Here is an 11,388-nt window from a genome sequence, read left to right as displayed (position 1 = left end):
ACCATTGTTTGGGCTACTGATGTTTCTGTACGGTATTGTTGGTGGGAGGCCAGACAATTAAATAATTTCTTGACAGTGCTTTTCTGTAACCTCCAAACAGTACCTTCAGACACTTTTCATAATTACCAGTTATTATTATTATTATTATTATTATTATTATTATACCTGCTGGTTACCAACTTTGGAATGGATAGCTAGCTCCAGATGGAACAGGCTAAAGGAGAGGCGGCTAATCCTGGTGAAGTTGTTAGTATAAACTAACCATCTGCCCAATAAAAGATTAAGGGAGACCGTTACAATTCTCTAAATCTTTCTTCACGTACCGCAGTAATGACCTATGGTTGAAGTGTTAAAGATCGTTTAGCTTGTTAAAGTGTAAGAGGTTGCACGTTTCGTAATATTGAATTGATTGAGGGAAGCTATTTTAATCCCAAGAGTGTTGACCGTGTGAGACCCCAATAGGCCAATGACATCCAAAACAAACAGGAAAAGTTAAGCATTAATAGGTGCCTTTCACTGCTTGCAGCACCGATTGCGAATTCAGAACGAATTTTCACTTTCAAAACAACTTAATGCCAATTCTGACTTCGCCACCCATGCAGAGAAAGAAAGAGGATTTTTGCCGAAATGTAGCGTCATTCCAACGTGGGAAAATTCTGTCCTCTCCCTACCTGTATTCCCTCCATCTTTCCCAACCCCCTCCTTTTATTCTCCCAGCCGTTAAACTAGCTTTGCAGCTCCGACCTTTCCTGCGCCCGCTACTTCCGCCTTCGTACCTTTGCTCACCTGTCACAGGTGCGCAACCTGTCACTTGTAAACGAACAGTGAGTCGACACTTCGTAAAGCTCTGTCATTTGGTGCGCGATAATTTTCACTCCTACGAGAACAGGTAATCGGATATACATTATAACATTATATAACTCCAAGGAGGTGCAATGAGCTCTGAGCCGTGGAACTGCGAGCTGACAGCGGTGTCCTTGCGGGACAGCGATTCGGAGCCGGAGTCAGAGATCTGGGACAACTCGTCGAGCCACCTGGGGAACGGTGATTCAAACACGGGAATTCTCTCCGTGGACTCCCGGTTGAGCCCCGGCGGCGCATTATTGATGAATGGTTCGCGCGTCGGTGACTCCAAGGCGGAGGAGCACGCCGGGACAAAGCCAGCCTCCGGGGGCAGTCCGGTGTCCACGACGGACATTAGATCTGAGGACTCGGGCCTTTGCGTCGACCATGAGTCCGAGCTGGACTGGTACTGTAGCTCAGAGGGAAAACTCATTTGTTCACACTGCGCCATTGTTGGCTCATGTCAGGGGCACACGGTCACCCCAATCGCCCGCAGAGCCGCAGATGTCAGGGTAAGTAAAATGGTCTAGTCCCAATTTAACTGCTGCGATTATGTAATATTATTTTCAGTAGTTATTACTTAGTTAATAACAATACTACTACTGCTGCTACTATTATTATTGTAGTCCCAAGATCATTATTGTTTTGGTTGTTATTATTACTGTCAGCAATGATCTTCAATAATTACAAATAATAATGTCAATAATTTCTGCTGTAGTGTCTCTTGCAGTAGTTAGATACCTGGGCAACTAGTGTTTACGTCAAGGTGCGGAATATTTGGTGCAACACATATCAACACAAACGTTGTGTAATTGCTTGTGGTAGAACAGGTTGCCTTGCTCAAGGCAGGTAGCGTTTGATATTGAGTCTGCTGTTATTCACAGCCTAAATATGACAGGAGTTTCTCCCAATGTCTCGCTGTGTCCTGCTGTGACTTTTAGAGTCAGGGATTGGGAGTTTTCCAGGCAGTCTGGAACGTGAAGAAACTGGAAATTCTGGTTGGTGGTTTGGGAAACGATACTGGCAGGGCCATTGATCCTCTCTGATACAGTAATGAAAACACAAGGCTCCACCCGAATAAGGCTCACAGGCCCATGGAGCATGCTGTACCAGCTGCACTCACATTCAAATAGGCTTTATTAACATGACAAAAAATGCATTGGCAAGACCCTCAAATGCATTGCAGTGAACAATACATAACATTATTGCATATATCCATTAGCGATTTTAGACTCTTTTTAGGGGTGCTGAAGCACACTTAAATTTCATCTCAGCACCCCTAAGACAGACAACACAGAAAAGCAAGAAAAATGAGTAGTGAATATAGGAAAATTGCATTTTATGTATAATTGTGTAACAAATGTGTAATTTCTCTCTTTTTCTCTCTCTCCCTTGATCACACACACACACACACACACACACTCACAAGATGTAGTCATCTTACTGCATTGAATGATTTAAAGTTGAATTGGATTTCCAATACCACATAATGGTGAATATTCTTGATTGATTTTTAAAAACATTTGCGCTGTCAAAGGTGTCACTGTGTAAGTGCAAAAATGAAGAAATCTTTCACTTTCTGATTTCGAGCAGCCAGCACAAATGATGATGCCTTTGTGTCTTCTTTGTCTAATCTTTGAGATTTTTCTTTTGCCGTGGACATTTTTATGGTTGATACACTGCTGTATATGATTAAGTATGAGCATTTTTGCTCTTTTGTTTTGATAGATTTTTTTTTTATATTTCTAAAGACGCTTAATAATATTAATTTCAAATTTTCAATACCTCAGTTCTCTCTGTCTCTTGGTCTCATTGTCTGCCTCTCGGTCTCTGTCTCTCCTACTGTGGCTCAATCAATTTCTCTCCCTTTTTCTCACTCACTCCCACTCATCAGAATGAACACAGTAATAATGTCCTGAGAATGCAGTATGGCACTTCAAGGTGGATGAAAATTAGAGTCCTTCAGAGCTACACGAGCTACAGTCACTCTCAGATGAAGGACACCCAGTCCACTTACCCAGAATGCCCTCTGAAGACTGAACATCCGACTCCAGAGAGTGGAGTCAGTGACCATAACTGGCTGGATATGTTAATGTTGTTAATTCTGCTGTGCACCAGTGTAACAGTCCCTCTCTGTGTGTGGACCTGTTGCTATATTAGTCTTCAGCAGTACCACTACAGCTAAGGTAGACATTGACTTTTCAGCCCCTGGGTTCCCAGCTCAATAAGCGACTGTTTTACAACATAAAGTTTACATCGGTACCTCGACCCCAACAGTAAGACATGGCTCTACCCTCTGAAAGGTCAGTCAGTGAGCATGTGCATCTGCATTTGTTTTGAGCAGAACCAGCTGGTGGACGTGTGTGAGAAGATGCAGCTGCAGGCCCTGCGCATCGAGCGCTTCATCAGCCAGACCCTGGCAGCCAAGGAGCACGCCCTGCAGGTAAGCATGGGACCTGAGGGTTCTGGAAGCACAAACACACACACTCACACTTTTTTTGCTTTTCTCTTTTCCTTATTGCCTATGTTTCTCCTTTTTCTAAATGCTCTTTGGACCTATTAAATTAATAACTACTCATGAAAAAAGGCTATCTCCCTTGCTTTCTCTCTTTCCCTGCTTCTTTTCCTCTCTTTTTCTCCCCCTCTCTTTCTGCCCCCCCCTACACACACACACACACATACACATACACACACACACACACACACACACACACACACACACACAAATACACACACACACAGCACAGGGCTGTGGGAAAATGTTTTGGGAAGTTGGGGGTGCTGTAGTGGGAGGTGTATTTTTTGCATGTCCAGCCTCGGGGTGGGGTGGGGGGGGGGGGGGGGCGGGGGCGGTTGATTAGCATTCGCGATGAATAGGGTATAGGTTACTTCATACACATGAATTAATTTTTATGTAACGAGCCTGAGTGAAAGCTTTTTGGTGAAAATTCCATTCATAACATCACATTCTAATATAGCGTACGCGACTATAATATGAATCAAACGTATGCCAGTCTTGCAACCACCAGACTCTGTTGCACACAGTAGACAAGAACATGCAAATAGCCTACACATAGTTAAACAGGTCCATAAGCCCATTGCAAAACTAGTACTAGGCGTCGGCGAAGCAGGCGATGAAGTGCTGGTTGGTGTCGGGATGCTTTCCTGGATCCGCTGGTCTTGCGTTGTGCTCTTTTTAGAAGCTGGTGGTTTACCAAAGAAATCCAAAATTCATTTCTGTGCCATTGTGATAGCTAGCTACCTTGAATGATGCAACATTACTAGCTACTAGATGACTAGGCTACGTGACGTCCGCTGACCATGATGCTTGGCATTATTTTAATAATTAATAATTATTCAGTATTGCTAATTATTTCTCAAAACTTCCTCAAGCATTAAATTCTTAGGTAAATAACAACAGGAGAATGATTTTTTTTGCATCTGGAAGTGCTGTGATGTCTGTCTTTTCCAACAGGGGGTGCTGCAGCACCTGCCACACCCCTACTTCCCACGGCCCTGCACACACACTCACACACACGCACACACACACACACACACACACACACACACACGTGCACACACGCACACACACACACACACACGTGCACACACGTACACACGCACACACACACACACACACACGTGCACACACACACACACACACTCACACACACGCACACACACACACACACACACACGCACACACACGCACACACACTCACACACACGCACACACACGTGCACACACGTACACACACACACACAGACGCACACACACACACACACACACACACACGTGCACACACACACACACACACACACACACGTGCACACACGCACACACACACACACACACTCACACACACGCACACACACACACACACACACACACGCACACACGCACACACACACACACACACATAACATCAGAAGGCCACACTGCAGGTAAACATGAGGTTTGAGGGTTCTTGAAGCTGACACACACTCACACACACACTCTGCAACATGTGTGGGTCTGCACGTTTGGCATAGTGGTAAGGAACGGTTCTCTTAACAGTGAGGTTGCTGGTTTAATTCCCCACTGGGGAGTGCACTGCTGTTGTACCCTAGGGCAAGGTACTTAAACAACAATCACCTCAGTTAATAATCAGCTGTATGAATGGATAAGAGTCACTCTGAGTAAGGGTGTCTGCTACATGACAATAATATAATGTCACACACAGAGACACAGATATGCACACACACTCCCATACTCAAAATGAGCAGGGCACTTAAGGTACCTGAGGGTTTGTTCTTTGGATATTCACATCCTCACATGATAACCCTCTTCACATTGATGTTCTTAAAGTACCCCACACGTCAATAACTTTTCTCAAACAACATTTTGGCTCCATTCAAGATTTCCATTGTGACCTAAAACTTACTTGAAATGCTGATCATATCAAATCAATGCTTTTCAGGCAAAACTCTGAGGTACTTGGCTACTACCATATAGGGATAATTCATTTATCATACTTCTTCTAACAAACACCTGGGGTAATAACTTGATTAAAAGTTCTGTCTTATATAAAGCTTATATTGATAACTTTACCAGAAAGATACAATTACTGCTAGTTAATTTTCCTTACAAAACCAGCTTTCTTCCTTTTAATGAGATTCCTTTTATTCTTGTTTTCATTTATAAATTTCTGTCAAATTCCCATTCCCTGAACTGTAATTAATGAGTACGCACCTTAACCTTGGAACACTATCTAAAAACAATTCTCTTTCTTTCTCTGTCTTTCTCTCTTACTTTCTCTCTCCCTCTCTCTGGTTCCCCCCCTCTCTCTCCCTCCTGATCTCTTCTCCCCCCCCACCCCCCACTCTCTCTGCCTCCCTCCCTCCATCCTCCCACTCTCTGTATACTCCCGCTTTCTCTCTCTCTCTCCCTCTGTCATTCTCTCCCTCCCTCTCTACCCCCACTCTCTCTCTCCTTCCCTCCCTCATCATCCCTCTCCCCCTCTCTCTCCCTTTCAAACCCCCTCCCTCCCCCACTCTCTTTTTCCACACTCTCTCACTCCCTCCTTCACTTTCTTCCCCTACTCTTTCTCTCTCTTCCTCCCTCTCTCTATCTTCCTCTTTCTCCCCCTTTCTCCCTCTCTCTATCCTCCCACTCTCTGTATACTCCCACTTTCTCTCTCTCTCTCTCCCTCTGTCACTGTCTTCCTCTCTCCCTCCCTCCCTCCCCCTCTCTACCCCCACTCTCTCTCTCCTTCCCTCCCTCATCATCCCTCTCCCCCTCTCTCTCCCTTTCAAACCCCCTCCCTCCCCCACTCTCTTTTTCCACACTCTCTCACTCCCTCCTTCACTTTCTTCCCCTACTCTTTCTCTCTCTTCCTCCCTCTCTCTATCTTCCTCTTTCTCCCCCTTTCTCCCTCTCTCTATCCTCCCACTCTCTGTATACTCCCACTTTCTCTCTCTCTCTCTCCCTCTGTCACTGTCTTCCTCTCTCCCTCCCTCCCTCCCCCTCTCTCCCCCTCTCTCCCCTTCTCTCCCGATCCCCCCCCCCCCCCCCCCCCCCCCCCCCACAGGTGGAGGCGAGCGGGGCGCGGGAGCGGGTGGTGGCGCGGGTGAGCCGGGTGCGGGAGGCGCTGGAGGAGGAGGAGCAGAGGCTGCTGGAGGCGGTGCAGAGGGAGGAGGAGCGGGTGCAGCAGTGCCTGCTGACGCAGAGAGCCCATTGGACGCAGGCGCTGGCGGCGCTCACGCACACGCGCACAGGCCTGGTGCACATGCTCACCGACACGCAGGACACGAAGCTCGCGGTGAGGAGACGGGAGGGTGGAGGGAGGGGCGGGGGGCAGGAGAGGAGGCTGGGAGGTGCAGAGGATGATGGGTGGTTAGGGGAGAAGACAGAGGGACGGAAGGAGAGGTAAAACAAGTAGGGTAAAGGATAGAGGACAGAGGGATGAAGTGAAGAGGGGAAACGGCCTAGGGTAAAGAACAGGATGCGGCAAAATGTGCAGTGATGAAGAGGAAGATGATGTTGATCATAAAGAGGATGGTGATGATGATGATGATGATTGTGGCAGTGATGAAAATTATGATGATGATAACGAAGATGATCAAAATGAAGGTACTAATGATTGTGTTTGTCTTCTAATCCTTCCCTCCCACTCTGCAGACATCCGGTGAGGAAATATCAGAGAGGTCAGTTCTGAAATTCAGTGCGTGCTTCACCAATGCTCCACATTTCCGTCCTCCTTTCCTTCTCTCTTTCTACCAGCCATCCCACCCTCAGCTTCTCTCAGTACCTCTCCATATACTCTGTCCATCTGTCCATCCGTCCATATACCTGTATACCTGTTCTGTTCATCTTCACCTTTCACCTTCCCTTCTTACACTCCTTCCTCCACTCCCTCTCTGGGGCCCCTCTGTTTCTACAATCTCCCTTTCTTTTTCTCTCTTTCCGTTCCTACCTTCCCACCTTTTCCTTGTCTCTACCACTCTGTGATGATCACCGTTCAACTGGAACACAGTGTAGTAAGGGATAAGTGATGGTGAGATCACGGGATACATGCACAACACACGGTGTCAAACAAGCAAGGACCAGCTTACCAATTACACCAGCTGTGTAATTCTGGGGAAATACTGGGGCCTGGTTAAGGTAATGGGAAACATGCATTCGGACACTGCATAGAGTTTCCCATATGGTCTAGTGGTGAGGATTCCTGGCTTTCACCCAGGCGGCCCGGGTTCGATTCCCGGTATGGGAATGTTGTTAGGTTATATAGGTGCTATGTTGTAAGAGTTTTGGTGGCAGTGTAGTAAAGTGGTAAGTTTGATTCCCTGCTGGGGCACTGCTGCTGAACCCTTGGGCATGGTATTTAACCCATAATTGTCTCCGTAAATGTCCAGCTGTGTAAATGGATAACATCGTAGAAAAAGAAAAAAAAAACAATGCAAGTTGCTCTGCATAAGAGTGTCTGCTAAGTGCCGATAATGATAAGGCATAATTCCATTTGTGTTATTTCATAGGTTTGATGTCTACTGTTATTACTACTATTCTAAAATTCTATTATTCAAACTGTTGACTGGTACTGTATATATACAGGTACTGTATATTATTCATTATTACTTACTTATGTTAGCCTTTACTCAGATAGTGACAAATTAACACTAGTTGATACCTTCAGGATGGGACAATGCAAGAAAAGTGGTGGTAATCTCTGCAGTCTCTCATAATCAATTTGCGTCTTGAATAAAACTCCCAGGATGCTTTGTGTGTCTCTCAGGGTGGAGGAGGCGGAGGGTGTGGGGGAGCCCCGGGACACGGATCAGCTGAGTTTGGACCAGACCTGCAGCGACAGCAGCCTCCTCCTAGGATTGTGGGCCAGCGCCGTGCTGCTGGGCCCCTCAGGTTAGTACCTGGTCTGGTTCTGCGGACGCTCTCCTTCTCCTGATATGACTGGGAGATTCCTCCGCCTTCCATGACCACATCACTCCCAGACTCAACAATTCATTCAAACAGTTAATAGCATGAAGCAACACTGCTGTATCAATGATGGAGTTATTCACTCTGTCCAATAGGTACCTGATTGTGGAGAAGCTGGTCAACACTGCTCCCAAAAATGAGCAGAAAAGAGCAACCTTTCAAAAAACAATACCTTATTTTACAACCCAACAAACAGACAGCATGAAGAAAAAGAGGCTTCTGTACTTTCCAGCCACACACTTGTTTTTAATAGGCCTCCGATTAGGCAGGTGTGGCTTTTTAACCAATGGGTTAGTTAACAAACCAAGCAGTTAACAGGTTTTAGATGCAATTGGTAAAATAGGATCTTTTATTGGTAGGTTTGAATTGTGTAGATAACAAAGGGGCCCTTGAGCATTTAACATTAAACAACTGACACAAACTAACGATGAACATGGTTTCTGGGGGAGGGTAGGGCTCTCCTTCACACTGATGATTGGCTGCTGCACTCAGCATGAGTATGGTAAAAGTTCTCATAGTCTGGTTTATATCCCCTTATGAGCTGTTCTGTGCACCTTACCGGGAGTGATCACACATGATTAGTGTAATCCTGTGCCTGTCAGTGGGCTATGTGTGATATGGCCTGTGCAGTAATCTTGTCTCAGCTGATTCTCAATTATTTATGCCCCTCTGTGTTTTGCCATATCCTTCCCTTGTCTAGTCAGGTTAGCAAATTTAACTTGTGGTAGAGCTTGAATAGTGTTACATACACTCTTATTGGTCTGGGAGTGTTGTTAGCCTGGTCTGACACTGCTGCTCATTCAGCTCGAATGGATACACTTATGTTCTAATGTGCCGGAAGTCGCTCTGGATAAGAGCGTCTGCTAAATGAATGTAATGTTATGAAATGTAATCCAGTCTTTACTATAATCTAATCCTCTTCCTTGGTTTTATCTTCCCAACCCCCCTTCTGCTCCCCCTGTCTCCTTAACATCCATCCATCTGCTGTTTATCTCCATCTTTACCCTCCTGTCTCTCTCTGTCTCTCTCCCTTTCACGGTCGTCCCCGCTTTCCCTTGCCGCTCATCTTTGGCCCCTCCCCCTCTGCAGGCCACACCCCGGCCCACCTGAGGTTCGACGAGCGCACGGTCAGCCCCCTGCTCTCCCTCTCGCCCGACCAGCGCACCCTGACCTTCCTGCCCAAGCGCGCCCGCCAGTCGCCGCCCTATGACCCGGCGCGCTTCGACAGCTGGCCCAACGCCCTGTGCTCGCCCGCCCTCTCCTCGGGCACCCACAGCTGGGTGCTGGAGGTGGGCGGGAGTGCCGCCTTCAAGGTGGGCGTGTGCTACGCCGGCGTGGTGCGCAAGGGGGCCGGCAACGACTCGCGGCTAGGCTACAATGCCCAGTCCTGGGTCCTGTCTCACTATGAGGGCGAGTTCTCCTTCTGCCACGCCGGGCGGCACCACCCCCTGCCTCTGCTCCGCAGGCCCGCCCGGCTCGGGGTTCTGCTGGACTTGCCGGGTCAAACCCTGCTGTTCTTTGACCCGGACTCCGGCGCCGTCCTGCACGCCGTGCGCCACCCCTTCACCGAGCCTCTGTTGCCTGCTTGCGCTGTGGCTGACCACAGCATCACGCTGGTCTGACCGCAGCGTTTCCGCCATCCTCTCAGGCCCTTGAGCCGTACGTCACCGCCAGTGCTTACCCATCGGACAGAATCATCCAACTTTTTGTTGATTAACACAGCCGAGAGAATGGAGGGAAGCTTTGCTTTGGTTCGCTTTGGTTGTCTCCGCTCCTGGTTTCCCGGACGTCTACTAGTCCTGGGAGTTTTAAAGGTGCCACTGGAATAGCTGCGGATCGTTGCCAGGAGCAACAAGTTATCAAGTGTCCGGCCAATCAAAGGCCCCGATGATGTGGTCAAGGCCTAAGTTAGAGAGAACGCCAGAGACATTCGGATCACCAGCAGACACCACTGCTTTTGTAGGTGATGTCATGACAGTGCAAAGGAATGTTACTGAAGTATTCAGAATGTTGTTTGATGTTTATGTATCTGTACATTTTGTGATTCATTTTTTAATATTAATTAATTTATTTGGAATGTATTACTGTCATACGTAAAAATTGCTTTTATCGATAGTGACCTCGGACATTTTGCTACAACTTGCAAACACTAGATCAAATTTTCTAGAAGCTAATCCTGTATCTCCAACACACATACCTCGTTTGTTGCTTTTTTATTGAAGATATCTATTTTTAACAAGATTATATGTCATCAATTCTGTTTCACATGTTGAGTATATTGGCTATTTTACATTTAGGCTTGCTGTACCACATCATACCACGTGGGGGCAGAGCATGAACAGTTGATTTATATTCGCTGGCTTTCAAATAAATTTTAATAGATTTACGGAATGAAATATAACGTGCAATTTTTTATGAAACATCTATAACTGTAGAAAGAGAATGTGCATGTATGTATATGTATTTTCTTTAGTGTTTTTGTACAAATTTTTACATGAGAGGTTAGAAAAATGTAGTGAGTATGTGGCCCTAAGGGGGCAGTATGTGTGTGCATACGTGTGTGTATACTTATGTGTCTGTTGCAGCTGCCAGCATGAAGTGGCCACTGAGTTCATCACACACTTCTTTGTGTTCTTCCACAAACTGTCCAAATAAATAATGAAGTATTGGTTCAAGAGTTTGCTTTGTTTGGGAAGAGTGGTTGGTCTGCGTGTGAGGTATTATGCACTTCAGTGGCCACGTGGGGCATCCAAACATTGATTTTACAATTTCTTTATGCTGCCCATTACCTTTGTCGTCTCCACACCTCAGGATGCCCCATGGGTTGATTTAAGTATACCATTACACCCACCAAAGAAGATGAAGGCTAAAATGAAATCACAGCAAGCATTCAATGCTTTCCTTTATTCTCTGTAAATGCACTGCAGTGAAAGTAATCATGTGTTTGTGTAAATGCTGCTGTTAGGGAACTCCGGCATAGTTGTTACAAAACTGCGATCAAAGGTAACGCAATAGGAGTGGTGACCTCCTGCACCACATGTGTGTCATGGTACAAGAGCATGACCTCTTTAAGT

At 46.4% G+C, this 11,388-nt stretch overlaps 1 protein-coding gene and 1 non-coding gene across 2 annotated transcripts; both read left to right on the top strand.

Moving 5' to 3' along the window:
• Window positions 1-562: 562 nt before the first annotated feature.
• bspry (B-box and SPRY domain containing) lies at window positions 563-10,666 on the top strand. The gene is made up of 6 exons (XM_036529470.1): window positions 563-1,355; window positions 3,188-3,286; window positions 6,414-6,644; window positions 7,004-7,029; window positions 8,115-8,239; window positions 9,404-10,666. The coding sequence occupies exons 1-6, from the start codon at window positions 936-938 to the stop codon at window positions 9,934-9,936; spliced, it is 1,434 nt and encodes a 477-aa protein (XP_036385363.1). The 5' UTR covers window positions 563-935; the 3' UTR covers window positions 9,937-10,666.
• On the top strand, window positions 7,524-7,595 carry trnae-uuc. The gene has a single exon. It is a non-coding gene; the product is annotated as a tRNA-Glu (tRNA).
• Window positions 10,667-11,388: the final 722 nt, after the last annotated feature.

Source organism: Megalops cyprinoides, chromosome 5, assembly GCF_013368585.1.
Source record: "Megalops cyprinoides isolate fMegCyp1 chromosome 5, fMegCyp1.pri, whole genome shotgun sequence".
NCBI lineage: Eukaryota > Metazoa > Chordata > Actinopteri > Elopiformes > Megalopidae > Megalops > Megalops cyprinoides.
This window is presented reverse-complemented; position numbering and strand designations above follow the sequence as displayed.